We start from the raw sequence: 22,057 nt of genomic DNA, 5'->3' as shown, positions 1-22,057 counted from the left end.
TCGGTATGCGGGCCTCTCACTGTTGTGGCCTCTCCCGTTGCGGAGCGCAGGCTCAGCGGCCATGGCTCACGGGCCCAGCCGCTCCACGGCATGTGGGATCTTCCCGGACCGGGGCACGAACCCGTGTCCCCTGCATCGGCAGGCGGATTCTCAACCACTGCGCCACCAGGGAAGCCCCTGCGCAGGGAAGCCCCTGATTTGTATATTTTGAACTTCATAGAAATGGTATCATACTTTGGGTACCCTTCGGCCTTGTTGCCCAGTACTTTGCGTGGCGCTCTGTCCATGGTCCTGAGTGGAGCTCCAGTGCAGTCTTTTTCACTGCTGTATCGTTCTACACTGTGTGACGATTCTGCCTATGTTATTCATTCCTGTGCTAGTGAATGGGCACTTAGGTTGCTGCCTGCTAAAGTCCTTCCTTGACATGTCTCATCTCTTTTCACCTTCACCATGACTTTGTTAGATGTTCAGATCTTAACTCTAGGACAAAGGACCGGGTTTCTCCTGGGTCTCCAGGCTCCCCCAGGACTCAGCAGCAGTAGTCCATATAACATGCATATGCGGCAATTTCTAAGGGTTTGAAAAATTCCTCATGTTTCTGACTCCTGCTTTAAAACAAGAACAAAAGGTAGCGTAGTAAAGATCTTGCCACTTACTCATACCTCCCCCTCCGTTGCCCCGTGTGTTCTCAAGCAACACGCATGCTAGGATCGTGCATTATATTCCTATTATTTGGCTGGTGCTGCTGCACTGCTTACAACAACTCTTGGAGGTAGGACCTATGATTATTTTCCTCACTTTAATTATGAGGAAAATGAGGCTTACAGTGGCTAAATATTTTTGCTATTGCCGCAGGCTACAATTTGAAGCCAGGTCTGGTTCATTGCAGACCTATTTATTATCCATTCATTTGAAAAGTATTGTTGGACATCTGTGCTAGGCCAGCTGCCCTTCTAGGCATGAACGAAGGATAGTAAGGGATGTTGCAAAGGCCCTCCTCTCATAGAGCTTAACCTTCTGGTTAGGGGAGACAGGTTATAAACAGATGCATAGTGCCAGGTGATGGTATGTTCTAGGAAGCAAAACAAAGCAGAGTCTAGATTAAAAGTGACGGGGTGGGGCAGGGGCCCCGCTGTCAAAGAATCTCTGATAAGGTGGCATTTGGTTTTTCAGCCAAGTCCTTATGGAAGTAAGGGAGAGAGCTGGGTCTGCTGGGTGGAAGAGCATTGCAGACAGATGGAACATCGCGTGTGAAGGATACAGAGTATGGGCATGTTTGGCGTGGCTGAGGTGTAGCTGGAATATAGAGAAGACAGACAAACGTGTCATCTCCTTCTGTTTATTTCACTATGGAAGGCAAGGATTGTGTCTTCTTGATCTTTATTGAATATTTATCATGTTCCAAGTATGATATTCAGTATCGAGTGTGATGAAAATAGAAAGTTAGTAAGTGAAAAAATAGTGGTTTGGATATATCTACGTGTCTCAGAGGCTGTCCCTGGAACTGACCCTCTGTCCTGGCATTCATCATATAACACATGAACACATCTAAGTAAATAGTGTACATCCCTCTCCCACAAAAAGCCCTGGAGAATACAGGCTGTGTATTTTCTCCCCCATGCACAAAACTGCTTTCATTTCTTCCTCCCTTCCTTCCCTCCCGCCCTCCTTTCCACTTGATTCCTATTTTCTTTCTTTCCTACTATTTGTCCTTTTCCCTGTCTCTGTCTCTCCGTCTCCCACTCCTTTCTTTGTAAACTCAATTTGGAAAGTTACTAGAACAAACATGCTTCTCGGTTTTTCATGGCTGGGTGTGACCTTGCAGATAACTTCGTGTCTTTTCTTGGCATAAACTGGAGTTCTAGTGTGACTTTCTCACAAAAGAGATGACGGACATTCCCCAAGCCTGTCTCCCATTCTCTCTCATGCCCCCGTGCTCTGGCCCAGTGCTCCTGCTTTCTGGAATGATGTCTCCCCCTTGTCACTGCTCCAAGCAGCTTTCCAGGCTTTTCTCAGCTCTTCCACACAGCCTCCCCTGGGTGTCCCCACCCTCACCCCTGCACAGGTAACTGTCCCTCTGTGAGTTAGAGTCAATAGTAAAGTAGTCTCTATATTCAGGTGTTCTATAGGCCATGAGGGCACAACAGGTCTGCAACTCTGTGTGATGCAAAGTAAAATAAATGCAGAGTCGCAGGAGAAGTCCTGACACAGCGTAAACCATCCGTGGAGAGGTTTGAAGGTCAGATGCCCCTCACCTGGGGACCCACAGAACCTGCACCTGCCCTCCTGCTAGGATACACTCATCCCACTGCATCATCCTTGGTGAAGGACTTTCTGTATTTCTACTAAATTATTTTGCCCTCCTGTTCTCTCTCTCATGTCCCCAATTCCGAGCCCCATGCTTGGCAAAAAATGTGTAATTCCAGAACTTGCCCTGTAGTAATCATGGCCTCCTGAATGTCCAAAGGCTAACAATACAAGACAACACTTAGAAAGTTATACTGGGCCAAAATCAAGAGATTGCCTAGAAGAAAGCAATGCCACAAGCTTATCATGCCAAAGGAGGACATTTGATCTAAGTTTATAATTTTCACAGAAACTTCTTATCCTCAATATAGTCTTTCAGGGGTCAAGGCTGGAGTCTCACTTTTGAAGATCTCAGTTTCTAACTGGTACATGCCACAGAGTGCTCTAGACCCCTGATGGGAATGAAGTTTCTATGAGCACAAGCTTGTTGATACATGTGTACACACACGTGTGTGAGGGTGTGTTGTGTGCAAATATGTAATAGGAATGTTCCAAACCAAATAATAGGACAGTAGAAAGCACAAGATAAAAATTTATATACAGATTATGGGCTTTAGAAACTGTTCTGCTTTAAAGTTGAAAATTAATGGGGGATGGGAGAGAGCTTTAAAGTGTTCATGCTTGCCAGCCTAGTTTATGGTTTTATTTAAAATTAAACTTTTACAATGTTAAAGTATCATCCCTAAGTCTGGAGTTCTTTACCTGTAAAAAGTACCTTATTCTGGATTTTCTCCAAAGTTTAAAAGAGAAAAAGCATGTGATCCATTTAGCACAGTTCCTAACTCAGAGAAGTTGCTCTGGTTATTTTGGAGGTTAATGCTGCTGTCGCTATCAATGGAGCCATTGTGGGAAGGGAGAGGTCTGCCCAAGCCTCAGGAAAAACTCCACAGAAGGGCCCAGGAAGTATTTGGATAGGATCACAGGAAAGGAAAAGGCAGTTCAAACCAGGGGAGCTCTCTGAATGAACACAGGGTGTCAGCCAGGAATGCACGTGCTGTTTAAAAAGAGCGGAAGCCCCAGAGACGCAGACTTCCCAGCAACATCACAGAGCTTTGTTCACTTGGGTGAGAGTGAGAAGGGAAGAGGTTTCAGTGGGTAAAGGATGGTAAAGACCTTCGGATCTTAAAGTCAGTAGTCTGATGTTAACATCCTCCTTTGATCCTAAAATTCGAATAACCCGCATTTTATAGAGAAAACGTCTGAAGCCTAGTCTGGTAAATGACCTTCTCAGAGTCACATAACACAAGAGAGAAAGAGCTCGGACCTAGCCCTTCACTCCAACGGGAGGGAGACCCTCCCTGCACAACAATCAGGCTGCAGGCGGGCTGCCCTGTGTGCTGGGCACCAAGGTGACTTCTGTGTCATCTCACAGCCCTAGTTAGTTTCCAGTTCTGCCCCAACCACTACCTCACACTGCCCACATAGAATATTTATTATCTATTAATTACACCGGGAGAATACTTTTCATGGTGTTTTAAAAAATTACTTAAAGATATTAACCCAAACCAAAGCATGAATATAGAGGAAGCTTATTGTCTCAGGTAGAAATGTCTGTAGTGCTTCCCAGTTGGTTCCCTTGAGACACAGTGAGCAGTACTGGTGATGAAAGAGGGGGTGCTTCTATCACAGCCACAGCTCCCACTACGTGAGCACAGTCCAGCCAGACACAGGACTGAACACGTTTCCCGACCGAGGTTTTAAGTCCTCATAACCGCTGGCAGGATGGCTCCTGTTTATTCCCATTTTACAGATTTGAGAAGTAAAGTGATTTGCTTAGGTTTACCAAACTAAGCCTGCATTTAAACCCTTGTTCCCCTGCTCCAAGCCTGGCCTTTAAAAAGCAGCTTCCCTTTCTTAGAGCAGCGCAGGGGGCATGGGAATTGCATTATTCCAAGCAGCAGCTGTTGCAGAGAGGGAGATGCTTAAAAACAGCAGCATAGTGTCCTAATTACCTGTGGCAAGGAAAACATCTGTGTGGGAAAAGTAATGAAATTAATTCTAAAGTCTAGCAGTTGCCTACATTAATTGATGTTAATTAATGCCAAATTACGAGATACTCCCTATGAAATTGCATCATACACTCACCAGAATTGAATATGGGAAGAGTTCATCATGCTTAATGTCGTTACAGCAAGCCCCAAGGGGAATAAGACTGATTGGTCCCTCAATATGAAGTGCAGCCAGTTTCTTTCTGTTTCCATTAGGAGGGGAAGGAGAAGAAACCAGGAGCAGTTTACCACAGGCAGGCCCTTGGGAATTGATCAGTTCCCCTTCAGCTTGCAAATTTCACTTTGAACCTCTCCAAGAAAGACATGGTTTCAAGACCTCTTCCTGGGGCTTTTCTTGGGTCTCTCTGTTGTACATTTTATAATTCTCAGCTCAAGAACAGCTCATTGCACAGCTCTGCCTCAGTATGTGGCACGGGGAGTAGAGAGAGATTGAACAAGCAAAGGAATTAGAGATAGTTCTCTAATTCTTGCCAGCAGGATCCCACAAGCCCACCATGACCCCTGGCCCCTTTCCCCGGCCGAGAGGTGCTGACCAAAGATTTGACACTGGCTGTCTGCCTCTCTCACATCACTGCCTCTACGCAAGTGTTGACATCACATATATAACTTTTATTCATTTTCCCCATGTAAACATACATATGTAGACATCTATATATACCACTTGCACAAAATCGTGTCCATATGCACATATTTTGGTAACCTACTTTTAAAAAACTTTTATTTTGGAATAATTTTAGATAAACAGAGAAGTTACCAAGATAGTGCAGCTTTACCCGGCTTCTCATAATGTTAACATCTTATACAACCATGTTCTCTTCCTCAAATCTAAGAAATTAACATTGATACAACATTATTTATTGGTAAGCTATTTTTATGATATAAAATGCGTTAAGCATTTCTGTAATTCCTCATATATACTCTAGAGGCAGGATTTTAATAGCAAACTATGCATGTGCCACAGCCTATTTAGTTGTTCCTCAATAGTTGGCCACTTTGTTTTCTCTTATTTTTTAAAATTATAAACAACACTATGATGAATATCAAAGTAGATAAATCTTGGCATAGATCATTAATTATTTCTTCAAGTCGAATTCTCAGAAATGAACCCGAAAAGATGTTGATCCATATTGCCAAATGACCCTGCACAAAAATACAAACGTGCAGGCTTTTTTTTTTTTTTAATCTAGGTCTATCCATTTATACTTGGAAGCCAAAAAACATGCTTAACAAAAATTGGCCCCAACCAATTGGCTGCCTTATTTCCACTATGCAACATAGCGGAAATACATAAACCAGGCTTGGAGGCCAACCAACCCAGTTTGAAACCGCATACTGCCATTTCTATAATCTCTTGGAGCTTCTTTATCTGCAAAGTCAGTTGATAAATTATACTCTATAGTACTGTGAAGATTAAATGTACCAAATAAGTGTGAACATGCTTTAGAGTACTTGGCACATAGATGTTCAACAAATATTAGTTTCCCTGTTCTTTTAATTTCTCCCCAGATCCCTCAGATTCATAATTTTTGTATAGTTGAGTTATAAATGTGAAAAGCTTATTTTTATATTTTCCATCTTATTCTTGCTCAGGGAGCTTTGAAGAGGAAGTTGAGGTCTTAAGAAAGAAACTATTAGACACCATTATAGATAAAACAAGCACTGTGTATTCTTCAAGAAGTCCTCATGAGGTGACAGTCTGAGAAATTCTAATTGGAAGTTGTATTTGTAATTTGAAGCCTGAGACTTCCTAATCCTGAGCCTTTGATTCAAATTGTTTTCATTCATTATCTTACATAACAAGAAGCACAGAGACAGGGCAACCCTGGGTTCAGTATAATCAGTGTCTCAATGATGTCATCATGGAACAGGTCCCTTCCACCTCTTTATCATACTCATTGTGTAAGCTTAACTGTAAGACTCCACCATGCACAAGAAGGCTAGGGCAGTCCCACACATGATGTTGACTCAGTGTTGTGTGGTAGCAGAAGAAGGTCTTCTGCTGTGCCTCCCTGTAGCCCCTTAAAAGATTTCTTTCAGGGGCTTCCCTGGTGGCGCAGTGGTTGAGAGTCTGCCTGCCAATGCAGGGAACATGGGTTCGGGCCCTGGTCTGGGAGGATCCCACATGCCGCGGAGCGGCTGGGCCCATGAGCCACAATTACTGAGCCTGCGCGTCTGGAGCCTGTGCTGGGCCCGTGAGCCACAATTACTAAGCCTGCGCGTCTGGAACCTGTGCTCCGCAACAGGAGAGGCCGCGATAGTGAGAGGCCCGTGCACAGTGATGAAGAGTGGCCCCTGCTTGCCACAACTGGAGAAAGCCCTCGCACAGAAACGAAGACCCAACACAGCCATAATTAATTAATTAATTAATTAATTTTAAAAAGATCTCTTTCACTTCTTATTTACTAGAACTGGTTTAAATGGCTTTTCCTACAGCAAATGATGGCAAGTAGAGTGGGCATAGACTCAAGAGGATTATTCCCTGCACATCAGAGCTTCTGATTCATGTGGAAGAAAGATGAGCCATCAGGTCCAGTACTGGCTTTTCTGGCAAAGAGGCAGGGAGGAGTGAGCATTGGATAGGTCACCAATAGTGCCTGATAGTGAAATATAAATGTAATACTCAAATTCAGTTTTCTTAAGGACAAACTGTGTGCCCCAAACTGATCTAATCATTGTGAAAAGAAGCAAAAGAGAAAATAGGAACATTATAGTTGATAGTAACAACTGACATTTGTACAACTTTGAGTTTCAAAGCATTTAGCATATATATTATTTCAGTAAATTCTTAGAGCCAAACTACAAGATAGTTGACATTGGCATCCTCATTTAATAGATGAAGGTAGCAAGACTCAGGAAGGTAATTTCCTTTGAATTATGCAGCTATGACCACACCAGAACTCAAGCCCAGGTCTCACAGATGCCAATCTCCATTTCTATGACCCTGAGTTGCCTTTTGAAAAACAGAAGTCAACTAAAGCTGTAAAAGGGTCTGATGGAGTGTGAAATTGTGAGGTGCAGATTTTGTGTGCCATGGGGAGAACTGTTCTGGGAAGGGATGAGTCCCAGAAATTCTCTTCAGGGAGAAAGGTCATGAGTTATGCCCTAAAATGAAGCTATAAGAATGTCTAAGAAAGGAGATAGGGAAGGGAGAGAAAAAGGCTTTTCTTTAGTTTCTCTTTGGAGGACTAGATGGGTTAAAATACTTGAGAACTATCCCCATCACCACACATGGCAGCGGGATAAAGGAAGATTGTGGATAAAGCTCTCCTTCCCTCTCCTTAGAGCTTATCAGGAGCTACGTCAGCCATTGGTCAGTTGGAGCAAATATGCATGCCGCCCCCTAGTGGCACTCCTTGTAGAATACAGGTTTACCCAAGTTCTTCAGTAAAAGTAGTGCTAGAAATTTCCTTCAGGGAAGTCAATTAGTGAATCCTTATATCCAACTCAACATACGCTTTCCTACCCCCCATTTCATGTAAATAATCATGTCCTGATTTCTTCATTTGGAAGAGTGGATTTCTTCATACATCTTTGATGTCCTGAAATTAAACTTACCCACTCATTAAGCACCAAAAAAAGGTAAAATAACTTCCTTTTTCATTCAAAAAGATACATTCCAGTAAAGTGGTATGTTCCAAGGAATATTTATTTATTACGTACTATGTGCCTGGAACAGTATTAGAATCGGGAGGTCTAGGAGGGAACAACAAAGGCAAAAGAGGTCTCTGTCTTCGTGGAGCTTATATTCTAACAGGGAGAGGGGCAGAAATAAATCATGAGCAAGCTGACTTTAGATTGTGATAAATTCCATGAAGGGAATTAACAGGATGGAGTGTTACCGAAAGTAATCATGGAAAACCCTCAGAAGTAACAGTTAGCTGAAACCTAGACCTTCTTTGGGGAACAACCTGGAGAGAAGCAGTTGAGTCAGAGGGAATACAAATGTAAAGCCTCGTAAGTGGTAGAAAGTTTGGCCAAATTCCTGAACGTATTGCAGTTTAGATGAGAAGAATCACAGGGAGAGAAGAGGCTAGCATGAGGGGCAGTTGAAGCAGTGATGGTAGAGGGTTTGAATTTATTCTAAATGCAAGGAGGCAAAGGGACTTTTAAGTGACATCTGATTCATAGGGCAGAATAGTTGCGGGTGAAAAACAGCGACAGTCTCCCTCACACGATATACTTCCAGCAACAGGGATCAAATCTATTGAGTTGTTATTACTGATATGTTTATCACCTGCTAGAGTCTCAGGTGAGATGCAGGGTCTTCGTTTACTCACCTATAAAATGAGGGCAAAGTTTTTGAGTTGGGAATCTCCTCTCAATTCTGTTTTATTTCCAATTAGTAATAGAAGAAAAACCTTTATCTTCACATAGCATCTTATTGTTTATAACAACAGCACTTCTAGCGTGAGGTGATTGATGATTGCACATATGTGTGTGTTTCCCAGTTTATCAAAGGTCGAAGTGTGGAGGTGAAGCCTATAAATGAGAAAAAATAACTAAGAAGGCACAAGTATTATTGCCAGCTTTTGAAAATATTTGCATTTGGGTTTGGAAGGAAAAAATTTACTTAACAGGAATTTAATATTCTAGGATGACAGGAGTTGGTGGAGGCGCTGGGAAATAGTGATGGTGGTGTTGACAGCAAGTGAGTAAAGTAATACTGATAATACTTTTAACGACAATAATAACAGTAATGTAGTTAATAGAGAATGTGAGGGTTTGTTGAAAGGCTTGCGGACAGCAAGAGAAGTAGAAGATGTCCACTCTGACTCTAACATGCTGTGTGTATATCACCCCACCCTCGTTTTTTTCAGATTCACAATACCTAACCTGCCGAATGCAGAACTGCACAGAGGCCAGCAGAAACAAGCCTTTCCCAGGCTACATTGACCCAGACTCTTTGATTGTCCAGGATGATTATGTGTTTGTTCAGGTATGAAAGATCCACTTCCATTGATTGTGTCAAAGACATTTCCCTTCCCTGCTTCTGTCCCTAATGCATCCCCTTTGCTTGCTTACACTCCCTGAAGAGCAATAAAGAAAGAAAAAAAAAGCATTATTATTATTATTATTATTTTTAACATCTTTATTGGAGTATAATTGCTTTACAATGGTGTGTTAGTTTCTGCTGTATAACAAAGTGAATCAGCTATACATATACGTACATCCCCATATCCCCTCCCTCTTGAGTCTCCCTCCCACCCTCCCTATCCCACCCCTCTAGGTGGTCACAAAGCACCGAGCTGATCTCCCTGTGCTATGCGGCTGCTTCCCACTAGCTCTCTAGTTTACATTTGGTGGTGTATATATGTCCATGCTACTCTCTCACTTCGTCCCAGCTTACGCTGCCCCCCCCCACCAAGGCATTATTTTTTTAACAAAAGGAACATTACCAATTTGAAGCTTCTGTACTAACAGAATAGTAATTCCTTCCTTGGGGCGGTGTCTGGAGGACTTGTCAATGTGGGGTCCTGGAGGCATTGCTCAGAAGACTCACCTCCCTTCAGTCAGCCAGAGGACCGAGCAGATATGTCAGTTTCTTCCTATCAGGAGAGCAGTCAGCCAACACGCCCCTCTTGAGTACCCACCTTCAAAATAGAGAAACAGGCAGTAGCAGGAAGCTGTGGGGTGGCTGGAGGTGGCGAGGGGCAGAGACGATGGAGCGTGATCAGCCTTTGTTGTTTACAGGCACGGCTGTGATCAGGGTCAAGAGAATTTAGATGAGACGGATTCAGACAGGTTTCTCACCTCCGCGAGAGTGGGAAACAACTTGAGAAGCTGGGGGTTCAGGAGTGGTTAGAAGAGAGAAGGAACAAGAATGCTTTGTCTCTTTTCACATTTAAGGGCACATTTAGGCTTGTTTGGACAAAACGTTTAAAAATTCCTTTACTGCTTTCCATGTTAAAATTGACAAAGGTGCAATTGCTAAATAGTTTATAAATAAATATACAATTTCACTGTGATTGAGACATAGTTTATAAATAAATATACAATTTCACTGTGATTGAGACATTCTAGATACTAGTATGTTTACTTGGACAAGAAATCATAATTTAGAATATTTAATCCCATGTATTGGGAAGTAAATGTTCAAATTCCTTACTATCAGCCCATGTACTTTTAAAATAGTTCACAGTTACACACACGCACACACACACACACACACACACACACTTCCTTTTCCTCTAAGAAAATGAATAACGAGCACTCGGATAACTTCAGCTTCAAATTATCAAGTGACATTAAAATGGGCAATGGTTACCCATATTGGTTCTATGTATAAATCATTTCTCTATCAGTGTTGCTTCCAGGGACCTCTCCTGTTTTCTAGTAACAGTTTATAATCCACATACATGACTCGCAAATGAAAATCAATTGTGCATTTAGAGTTTTATATATCTTCTACCCAGGCCGCTATGAACATACAACCCGTCACTAGGTCTAAGAGGTGGTCTGGCCACGTCATGGTGAACATGATAACTTTCTAGTCACATTTTTACGTGTCTGGTGAAAATTCACCCAGAGCATTTGTTGACATTCTGAGTATGCAAACTCCAGATGACTTCAAAGTCCAGATGTTTACAGGGGTTAAGAGTAGCAACAGGAATTCATAGCAACTGAGAGGTAAAAAGTGGTTTTCAGGGACTGGGGGCTAGGGATATGGGGAGATGCCCGTCAAAGGGGATACATGTCCAGCTATATGATGAATAAGTAATAAACAGCATGGTGGCTATACTGTATTATATACTTGAAAGTTGTTAAGAGAATAGATCTGAAATTTTATCACACACATAGACACAAAATCTTAATTAAGTAAAAGGATGGAGGTGTTAACTAACCTTATATGAGGTAATCATTTCACAATATATACATACCAAATCATCATATCGTGCACTTTAAACTTGCACGTGCTCTATGTCAATAATAGCTCAATAAAGCTGGGAAAAAAAGAGTGGCTCCAAAGGGGAAAGAGAGTGGCAGTGCACCGCTGACAGCCTGCCCCTCGTGGTGCTCAGCTGAGTTGGAGACCACAGCGCTTCTCACCCCACCTCCGACTCACGGGCTTCTTTGGGCTGTACATTCTGGGCAGACCTGGGGGAGGTAGCTCACCATTCGTTCTCTGCTGGGAGGTTGAGATCGAGAATGATTTTGAACCACTCTCCTGGCTTGGATTTTCGTCTAACATATCAGCAGCACTGCTGCGTGTGGGACGTGCTCACAGCCAGCAGTGTGACTGCACAAAACTGGAATTCAGTGCCGAGATCGGGGCTCCCGTTCTGCCACTGTGTGACCTGGACCATTCCCTTTTGATCTGGCACAGGGACCTGTTTGTGTGGTCAGAGTCTTGGGGCTAGATGGCTGGGCTGGTGAGGGACACGGATCCAATATACCCTAAGGCTTGTATTATTAAAAAAAAAAAAAAATTGCTAAAAATGTTTCCTGACTTCTGCACCGCAGGGCAAATTGAAGAATTGTATTTTTGTGCAGTGGGTTCACTTTGGGCCTCTGAACTCACATACACTGTCTAAGTTGTTTTTGAACTGAATGCCAGTTCTCTACACTGGCCCACAATACTCACTTACGCTGTTGTGTTGGCAGCTACCCCCTTCCATTCACGGGCTGTCCTTCTGTGACCTGTAACTGCCGTAGTAGCAGCTCTTCTTACGCCCTTTATGTTTATGCTCCAGCTGACATCAGGAGGACGGCCACACTACTACGTTTCCTACCGAAGGAATGCGTTTGCCCAAATGAAGCTGCCCAAATATGCTTTGCCCAAGGTATGGCCTGAATCAATTTCTCTATTTCAGTATCTACTCATTTTCCCAAGGACCCTTTCAGTCTCTTGTAGTTATTTATTTATTTTCATCCCCCATCTCTGTTTCTCAGGTTCACTTCTTTACTTTCTTTTTTGCCAACCTCCTTATCCTCCCTTCTCTCTCAGTGGTCCATCCCTCCCTCCCCCACCTCTCTCTTTCTCTCTTTTTCTCTCTCTAATTCTTTGGAATTCTTGCCGTAGGAGCATCTGAGTAAATTGATAACTGATTTGCTTTTGCTTTTCAAGTGGGATGTATTGGTTTTCTAGCAGGACAGAAACTATGCTTTGGATACACAGTATATCAGTGCAGCAGGTATGATATATATATATATACCATTTTGTTGTTATTAATCATGGAGAGGTGATGCAGCTATGTAGCATCCGACATTTGCTTTCTGTGGAACTTACGAGACTGGTTGTCTTTAGGGTTCGGAGACACAGCTAATTTTTTAGACTTTCCCAAAGACATACGCCTTTAAAAAGAGAGGCAGACAAAAGTTAAAGACTCCCAACCTCTAACATTCCCAGGCTCTCTCTCCACAAACACTGAAGAACTGCGTTAATATGGAGCGCCACCTAGTGGAAGTGAAACTGACTTGGGAGCTCAAAGCTGTGGATTTGAGGTCTTGCTGCCACTGTGATATATTTTAAGTAGCCAGAAATTGTTAATGTATTGTGCCTTTTTTTTTCTTCTAGCAACAACCACTGACATGTGAGTGTTTTTATTTTTAAATTTTTTATTGAAGTATAGTTGATTTACAGTATTATATTAGCTTCAGGTATAGAACATAGTGAGTCAATATTTTTATAGATTACAAAATAGTGGTTATATTTTCCTGTGCTGTGCAATATATCCTTGTTGCTTATTTATTTTATACATAGTAGTTTATATCTCTTAATCCCATACCTCCATCTAGCTGCTCCACCCTTCCCTTTGCCCACAGGTAACTACTAGTTTGTTCTCTATATCTGTGAGTCTGTTTTTTAAATATACATTCATCTGTTTTACTTTTTAGATTCCACATATAAGCTATAACGTAGAGGATTTGTCTTTCTCTTTCTGACTTATTTCACTAAGCATAATACTCCCTAGGTCCATCCATGTTGTCACAAAAGGCAAGATTTCATTCTTTTTTATGGCTGAGTAATATTCCATCTCACTCACACACATACACACACACACACACACACACACACATCTTCTTTATCCATTCATCAGCTAATGGGCGCTTTGGTCGCCTTCATATCTTGGCAATTGTAAATAATACTGCTATGAACATTCAGGTGCATTTATCTTTTTGAATTAGTGTTTTTGTTTTCTTTGGCTATATACTCAGCAGTGGAATTGCTGGATCATATGGTAGTTCTATTTTTAGTTTTTTGAGGAAATGCCATACTGTTTTCAACAGTGACTGCACCAATTTACATTCCCACAACAGTGTAGGAGGGTTCTCTTTTCTCTGTATCCTCCCGAACATTTGTTATTTGTAGACTTTTTGATGATGGCCACTCTGATAGGTGTGCCTTGATCATAGAACAAGGGAGATGCATGTGGCTGTAAGAAGGGGACTGTGTAGGTTTAAATATAGCTCAGCTTTGAAACCTTTGGTTGAACAAAGAACATAAATAACTTTTTTTTCAATTGTGTTTTCATGACTCTTTGTCTTGTATTTTTATCCATGACTTTGTAGTTTGCTATCTTGGACCAACATCAGCTACCTGCCCAGGGAATCAGTGATAGATATAGCACAAGGGCTCTGCAGGTCTCCTCTCCCAGGAGAGCCAGTGGTTTCTCCAGGCAGAATTCTCATCCTTGGCCATCTCTCTGCCCCTAACTCTAGCGTAGTGAAAAGTGAGCTGTAAACCTCAGCTCTAGCGTAGTGAAAAGTGAGCTGTAAACCTCAGCCCATTAGAGATAATAACACACATTAAATTACACTATTAACTGCAAAGAACTATTTCCATGTTAGTAGTTATTTTTTTCAGCTGCTAAGAGATTAATGACAGTGGTAATTGCCCAGAACTATATGCCTATGCCTGTATATGTTTAAATGCTCCTTGCTCTTGATTTGGCTTAAAACATTTTCCAAAAAGACAAACACAACATTGGAGTTGTGCCTTAGATGAGAATTGGGTAAAGTCAGTATGTAAAAGAAAAATTGAGTGTTGTTAAAATTACCCATGATAATCTTTTAGGGAGGTCCATGAGGGAGATGATCATGTTACCTTGGTAAGTCCAACAGAGCTGGTGGTTGTTTTGTTTTTGTTGTTTTGATTTTTTTCACTTGAGCACTGAAATAAGTTGCTGTCTTTGACCAATAAATGAAGTAGTTGGCTTGTAAGACTTTCACCTTTAAAAACAAGAACATACTCAATGCAGTGAGATGCTCCTGTTCAAGAGGCATGTGGGAATTGGGGCTACATCAGGAAACAGCAGTTTCAAGCCACTCATCTCATGCTTACTTACTCTTGGGAATATACTTTTTGAGTGGAATAAGTTTCAGCCAAACCAGATGCTTCTTGCTGCAGATTTGAGGCTAGAACTTGAATCTCCTGACTCCCAAACTGGCATTTCTTGTATTACACTTTAATACTCTCTAAATAAATTAATAGATTCTATTACTAAAAGGGAGCAGCACCCACCCCCCAAATTTTTATATTCTGAGGAGCATCCAGAGAAAAAGTCCCATTGACCTATGCAGCCTCAGAATGGTATTTTAAAACAAAGAAACCACTTGGCCCCTTGGCTGGAGTGTTGGGAAGCACATACTGTGCATTGCTTGTTCATAGCCATCACGCCAATCACTGTTGACAGCTGTCCCCAGTGGCATCTTGCCAATCTGGAAGGAAGAGTTTTAGTCAGAGCCTGAATTGGCTGTCTGGCCCCTCCCACACTCTCCCAGATGAGCATGTTCCATTAGTCAGCCTCGTCTGAGGTCCGAGGGTAGAGTGGGGTGATTAATTTAGCTTGTCCCCAGAAAAATCGGAACCACTACAGAGAATGAATGTACTATTTGGTCCAAGTGGGTGTTTATTATTTAAGGCAATGAGATGCCTCATTACAATCCCATTACACCTTCAAAGAGAAGCCCCAGCTTGGGTGGATTGATCCATGGCAAAGATGCATGTATCTCAGGACCCTTTATCAAAGCAGGGCTGCTGCAGCTGGAAAGGAACAAAGCTTCATGCCCACCAAAGGAACTGAGACAAACCTGCACTTACATGCTCAAATTTTCTTTAATCATCCCCTGCCATTGTATCAACTCTTGAAAGACTGAGGTTACCCTGAGCTGTATTTAAAAAAATAATTAATATAATGGTAAAGATGACCAGAGAAGGAGGTGGGGAGATTGTAATATTGCTGTTACCATTAAGAGCGTGAGGTCCTCCAGACAGGGAGACCTAGTGACAGTTCTCCTCCCTTACCATACTTGGAGCTCATTCTGAGCTACTCAGGTGAGATAAATGAGGCAACACATATGAAAGTGCTTTGAGCATTTTGGAGGACAGATACTCTATAAAAGTAAGGTAATATTAGTATTAGTATGGATCTAGTTGTCTGTGTTGGAGAAGATCGATGTGAACTGAGGTGTGGGTGATGAAAAGGCTGCTTGATTCACAGCGAGAGACCCTAATTCCAGACCTAGATCTGTCATTCCCCTGCTTTGAACCTTGGGCTGGTTTGTCAATTTCTCTTTCTTTTTTTTTACATTTTTAAAATACGGAGCTTAGATTCACAATAATATTTTCTCAAACTCATTACTCAATAAAATGCCCTTAGAGATGCTTCATGAAAATTTGGTTCTATGATCGTGAGTTTAAAAAAAGAAATAAACTCCATTCCATGCTCCTTGCCTAGAGACTAACAGAAGCTTGCTGATATGTTAAAGGCTCTAGGATGTCCTGTGAGCAAGAAAGCTGTATAGTTAGCATTAATCAAAACGTTTTACAAAAGGATCCATTCAAAAAATAATCTATTAAAATCGAACAATACTGGTGTCCTCTGGAAGAGATGTTGGGAAGTGCTCTAGAACATCTCAGAGTTTACTTCTTGGTCTAAAATTGTGTATCTCAGTATAAGCTTTCAACGTAAAGTGCCATTTTGGGTGAAATAACATATTTTCCTGATATAGGCGCGTGTAGGCAAGAAGAAAAAGGAAAGATGGCATTTAAATATGTCAGACGTTTCAGTTAAAATATTTAAGACCAACATAGTTTTTAAACAGTCTCTTCAATGTAATTAGATTATATATAGAGAGAGATCTGCCGTTGGCCCTTATCTATCGGTGGCCGTTTAATCTGTTTTTGTTTTGTTACTAGTTCTCTAAGTGACTTAAGTACTTGATGCATCGGTGTTTTGCATTCTACACCGACCAAGGAAAAGTTTGAGTGGGCTGCGGTAGTATGGATGATTTACTCTGGCCCCTAGGATTATTTAATGGGTCCAAAGGCACAGTTATGCAGGGACCAGGTTACTGCTGAAATATTTTAACTTGAATTCAGGGATGAAGCTACATCCTGCTAACAAGGAAGGAAACATGAATTGGGAGTAGTTGTTTAAGGGTTCTAAATGGTAGGGTAAGGATTTTGATCTTTGTCCTATAGGAAATGGGGAGCCATAGAAGGTTCGGCCCTCAGTGGATGAATGGCCTTTGGACTCGTTTCCACAGTTAATTCCCTCGATTAGAAAGAAACAAAACATTTGGATGAACCACTTTTTGTTAAGTGTATTAGTTAGCACCCTGATATTTGCAGTGAACAGAAAGGCCAAATCAACCTTGCTTAATCAACAAAGGGGATTTAGGGTTTGCTCAACAGAAAATAGCTAGCATGTATGGAGCAGATGCTAACACCAGGCACTGTGGTTAAATGCTTAACACTTACTAACTGATTTAATCCTCACAACTCCATGAAGGGCATACTATTATCTCTGGTTTGCAGGTGGAAATCCTGAGGCACAAAGTTCCATTCGCACAGCTGAATGACAGACCCGGCATTTGAACTCAAGTAGTTTTATTTCAAAGACCATTCTTTTAATCATTTTGCTCTACTGTCCTCTGTAACTAAACAAGTTTACGGGTGGGCAGGCTCCTTAGATATCCACATTCAGAGACTCAAAGAGTATCATAGAATTTGGACCATCTCTCTCCACCTTTTGAGCCTATTTTTCCAAGATTGGCTTATCCTCTGCCTCCAAGATATGTCTCCATCAGATCTAGACTTTATTTTTATTCCAACTGCTTACAAACTAACAGTAAAAAATAACTTTTTTCTCTCTCTCTAATAATTCCACAGTCATTCTAGCATCATGTCTTACTGATTTTGCCATCACTGATCCAATCACTGTCATAAGAAAAATGGAATTTTCTGAATGCTAGGCCTTACAAGATCACTTCTGGTGCTGAGGGTGGGAGAAAGTAGCAAAGACTGAGCATAGGGAGGAAATTTGTCTGAGAAGGATGAGGATGTTTTTTCAAAGAACATCAAGCTACAGTTGCCAGAAGAAATGTACATAGGCGTTGGGCAGATATAAGATATGGCCAACTTTTATACCAAACCTTAGTTTGCATTACCAGCCAAATTGAATTCATGGGCAGAGTTCATTTTTGGCCTCCCCACTTTTTCTATAAAAACGTTGTCAAACTCCAGAGTATGGCAGTAAGGCCTGAGAAGGTGTCAGGAATACAAAACCCTTTGGATAAGGACTTCTTCCTTCTGGAATCATATGAGTTCACTATGGTCAATTTTCAAGAGGAATGAGAGACTTGTTCCTCTAAGTCTAAAGCAGAGTTGAAGCTGAATTGCTGATTGACTGATTGATTGAGAGAACGTGGGCATATATTACAATGGGAAATTTTGAAGTTAGCTAGAATTTTCCAGCCCTGGAGTTGTTGCCAAGGAAGATTGACAGACCTCCTGAATCTTTTCAAGGAGAGTGGATGATCCCTCTGGGAGGATCTGAGCACTGAGCTACACAAAGGCCAAGAATCTTTCCAGGTTGTTCTTTTACCTTTAGCCTTATACATAATTCTGCTTTTGTTTTGCTTTTTGGTTTTTGAACATGATACCAATGTGTACTACCTTGGGCGAAGGGGGGAAGGCTGCCGAGATCAATGAGTGGGATCTCCTGAAGGAGACAGCAGGCCTTGGTCTGAGACATCAAGCCTTGGTCTATGTCAGCCTCTCCCTGAACACCCACTCCTCTGGAGTTCTGAATGGGGAGAGAAAGGATTTGGAATCCCCACCCCAGGGACATCTGCTCACTGCCTCCACATTACATCTGCCTTGTTTCTATCTTCCAGGACAACCAGAGTCTGAAAACATCGTCATTCATGAGACTGCTTTTCCCTGATTTATTTAAGGTTTCCTGGGGAACTTCTCAGGGTACAGGTTTTGATAAGCTAAGTCCTTGAACACTCATTAACCTGAAGATTAGTGCTCTGGGGGTCTCAGGTGAACATTTTTCCTCTGGAACCTCTAGGGGTTGCTGAGCCTTAGGGAAGTGTTTCTTAAACATGAATGTGCATATTAATCATCCGTGGATCTTATTAAAATACAGATTTCTATTTGATAGGTGAGGCCTGAGGTTCTAACAAACTTACAGGTGATGCCCATGCTGCTGGTCCCTGGACCACAGTGAGAGATTATGCAAAGCTTGTCTGTTTTCTCTCTGCCCCTCGTATTTGCCCCATATAGGCCTTTTTTTTTTGCCTGTTTTTTTTTTTAACATCTTTATTGGAGTATAATTGCTTTACAATGGTGTGTTAGTTTCTGCTTTACAACAAAGTGAATCAGTTATACATATACATATGTGCCTTTTGAACAGGTACTATGTTTGTGCTTGGCAAATTTATCAGGATGCCTGGTTCTCCAAACTCATACATATTTGAGAAATTATCCTTCAATTATCTAATGAGGTAATTAGATTGTAACTGAGCTACCAAGCATCTCCCTGTCCTATTTTCTGATGACCTTACTGCCTAACCTCATAAAGGACAAGGGAAATATGTGACCAACACTTAACTAACTATTATGTCACAACTATGCTATAGGAAAATCTCTGTCCTCCCTCACAGTACCTATGAGCCTATTCTGGTATTCTTCATCAGATTCCACTCTGTGGACGCATGCCAGGCGCACTTATAAAACTCTTCTTCCTGTTTCCTTCCCTGCGTCTTTCCTCAGGACATGCATGTCATCAGCACTGATGAGAACCAAGTGTTCGCAGCGGTCCAAGAATGGAACCAAAACGACACGTACAACCTCTACATCTCAGACACCCGTGGTGTCTACTTTACTCTGGCCTTGGAGAATGTCCAGAGCAGCAGAGGCCCTGAGGGCAACGTCATGATCGACCTCTATGAGGTATGTCACAAGGCACGTGTGGTCTCGAGCCACTGCAGTGCTGGGACTGGCAGTTGAAGTCCCCAAGTTGGGGACTGTTTCCTCGATCATTTTAATAACTAGTTCCTTATGTGGCCTCATTCCATTTGGGAGAGGGAGGCGGGTTGCAGAACATTTTTGTTGGTTAATTTGCAATCCACAAAACAGCTCTGGGAGGGATTCTTTTTTTTTTAATTTAAAAAAATTTTTTTTATTTTTTATTTTTTAATGTCTTTATTGGAGTATAATTGCTTTACAATGGTGTGTTAGTTTCTGCTTTATGACAAAGTGAATCAGTTATACATATACTCCCATATCTCTTCCCTCTTGCGTCTCCCTCCCTCCCACCCTCCCTATCCCACCCCTCTAGGTGGTCACAAAAAGCACCGAGCTGATCTCCCTGTGCTATGCAGCTGCTTCCCACTAGCTAGCTACCCACTAGCTAGCTATTTTACGTTTGGTAGTGTATATATGTCCATGCCACTCTCTCACTTTGTCACAGCTTACCCTTCCCCCTCCCCATAAAACAAATACCGTATCCTAACACATATATATAGAATCTAAGAAAAAAAAAGGTCACAAAGAACCTAGGAGTAAGACGGGAATAAAGACACAGACCTACTAGAGAATGGTAGGGATTCTTTGTTGACCAAGTCCACAGGCCATGAAGCCCCAGAGGGCTTGGAAAGTGTCTAGGGAAGCAGTCAAACAATTAAAGGGTTTGAATAAGAGTGAGCCTAGTGTGAAATTTGAAAATTGTCTTGAGGGGCTAATAGGGTGTCAGGGGTGGAGCAAAGAGATAATGGCAGTGTTCCCTTACATCTCTCTGAAGAAAGAACTAAGAGGATGTCTTTGCATTGCATCAGAAGACACTCCCTTGTCAAATTCTTTTCCCATTTAGGTCATTAGAGAATACTGAGAGAGTTCCCTGTGCTATACAGTAGGTCCTCGTTGGTTATCCATTTTAAAGATAGCAGTTTGCACATGTCAATCCCAAACTCCCAATCTATCCCTCTTATATGTATAACTGAATCACTTTGCTGTACACCTGAAATTAACATTGTTAATCAACTATACTCCAATATAAAATAATTTAAAAAAAAAATGATTATAGCTAAATATTGAAAAAAAAAAGACACTCCCTGTACTTGACGACCTTTCTGACTGCATAACCTCTATTAGCTAACTGCCATCCTCTCAGAGGGCCAATGCATGAGATAAGATCAATACGTCTTTCTTTTCCTAAAGAGTGGTGAGGAGGAGAAACAAAAAGCAGAGTTTACCAGATTTTCCTAAGGGAACTGTGACCCTTTGTTTCTCAGAATGACCAGGTTCAAAATAAAATCATATGTTGGATCAGTTAGCTTTTATGACAAACATCAACACTTTAGTGGCCATTTAAAGCACAGTCAGGTGAAAAGAAAGCTGCTATTTGGGGATGGATTTTAGCCATTTGTCAGTCTTGTGCTATGAAGGATTTATAATGGGATATAATGAGCCATTATGAAACATATTCAGAATTTGGGAAGTGCAATCATACACTTATATTCTATCTGAAAAAGAATTATAAAACTTATTCAAATATGTTCAGTCATAATGATGTCATCATTTGGTGAAGGATAAGTTCAGAGAGTAGAGGTTGTTTGTGTAATGAGAAGTAAGGGAATCATATCCAGTATGTCAAAGAAGAAAACCAATTTCACTTAAGAAATTTAAACCTATTATTAGAATTCCTTTTAATGCTATCTACATACCTTCATCTTTAGGAGTTCTTGGGAATTTTCTTCTAGTATCTAAACTTCTCTGTGTGTATAAAGGCATGTTAACAAACTGTATGCCCATTTCAGAGCTCAAATATTTGTGATGGAAGTTATGGTAGACTAGAATAGGGCATAGTTTTTGTGTATATATTTAGAAAAATACCCTGCAAATTTTTTATACATTCACAAGTTTCTTCCACTTCATTTCCTGCCCATGTTCCAGATAAATATAGTATCATATATCTCAGCCTCAAACTGAACATGTATTCTGGAAAACATTTACATATTCTGGTGATTTACCTTCAAATTCATGTAGGGTAAAATTCTGATTTAGGGTGTAAATGTTAGAGTCAGGCTGGCTGGGTTTAAATCCTGGCCACACCACGTGTATATATATATATATATATATATTTTTTTTTTTTTTTTAACATCTTTATTGGAGTATAACTGTTTTACAATAGTGTGTTAGTTTCTGCTTTACAACAAAGTGAATCAGTTATACATATATGTCTGTTCCCATATCTCTTCCCTCTTGCGTCTCCCTCCCTCCCACCCTCCCTATCCCACCCCTCTAGGTGGTCACAAACCACCTAGCTGATCTCCCTGTGCCATGCAGCCGCTTCCCACTAGCTATCCACCCTACGTTTGGTAGTGTATATATGTCCATGCCACTCTCTCACTTCGTCACAGCTTACCCTTCCCCCTCCCCATATCCTCAAGTCCATGCTCTAGTAGGCCTGTGTTTTATTCCCGTCCTACCCCTAGTCTCTTCATGACAT

The 22,057-nt window shown here is 41.4% G+C and overlaps 1 protein-coding gene across 4 annotated transcripts in view; it reads left to right on the top strand.

Moving 5' to 3' along the window:
- Positions 1–22,057, top strand: part of SORCS1 (sortilin related VPS10 domain containing receptor 1) — a 587,212-nt gene that overhangs the window by 431,966 nt on the left and 133,189 nt on the right. For all 4 annotated transcript variants that reach the window (XM_055081262.1, XM_024121364.1, XM_024121365.1 and 1 more), the window contains exons 7-9: positions 9,134–9,252; positions 12,008–12,097; positions 19,321–19,500. In XM_055081262.1, coding sequence (XP_054937237.1) covers positions 9,134–9,252; positions 12,008–12,097; positions 19,321–19,500 — 389 coding nt within the window. The remainder of the gene's footprint in view (positions 1–9,133; positions 9,253–12,007; positions 12,098–19,320; positions 19,501–22,057) is intronic.

Source organism: Physeter macrocephalus, chromosome 20 (genome assembly GCF_002837175.3).
Source record: "Physeter macrocephalus isolate SW-GA chromosome 20, ASM283717v5, whole genome shotgun sequence".
In the NCBI taxonomy this organism is placed as follows: Eukaryota; Metazoa; Chordata; class Mammalia; order Artiodactyla; family Physeteridae; genus Physeter; species Physeter macrocephalus.
The sequence above is the reverse complement of the archived record's forward strand: the minus strand, read 5'-3'. Positions and strand labels throughout refer to the sequence as shown.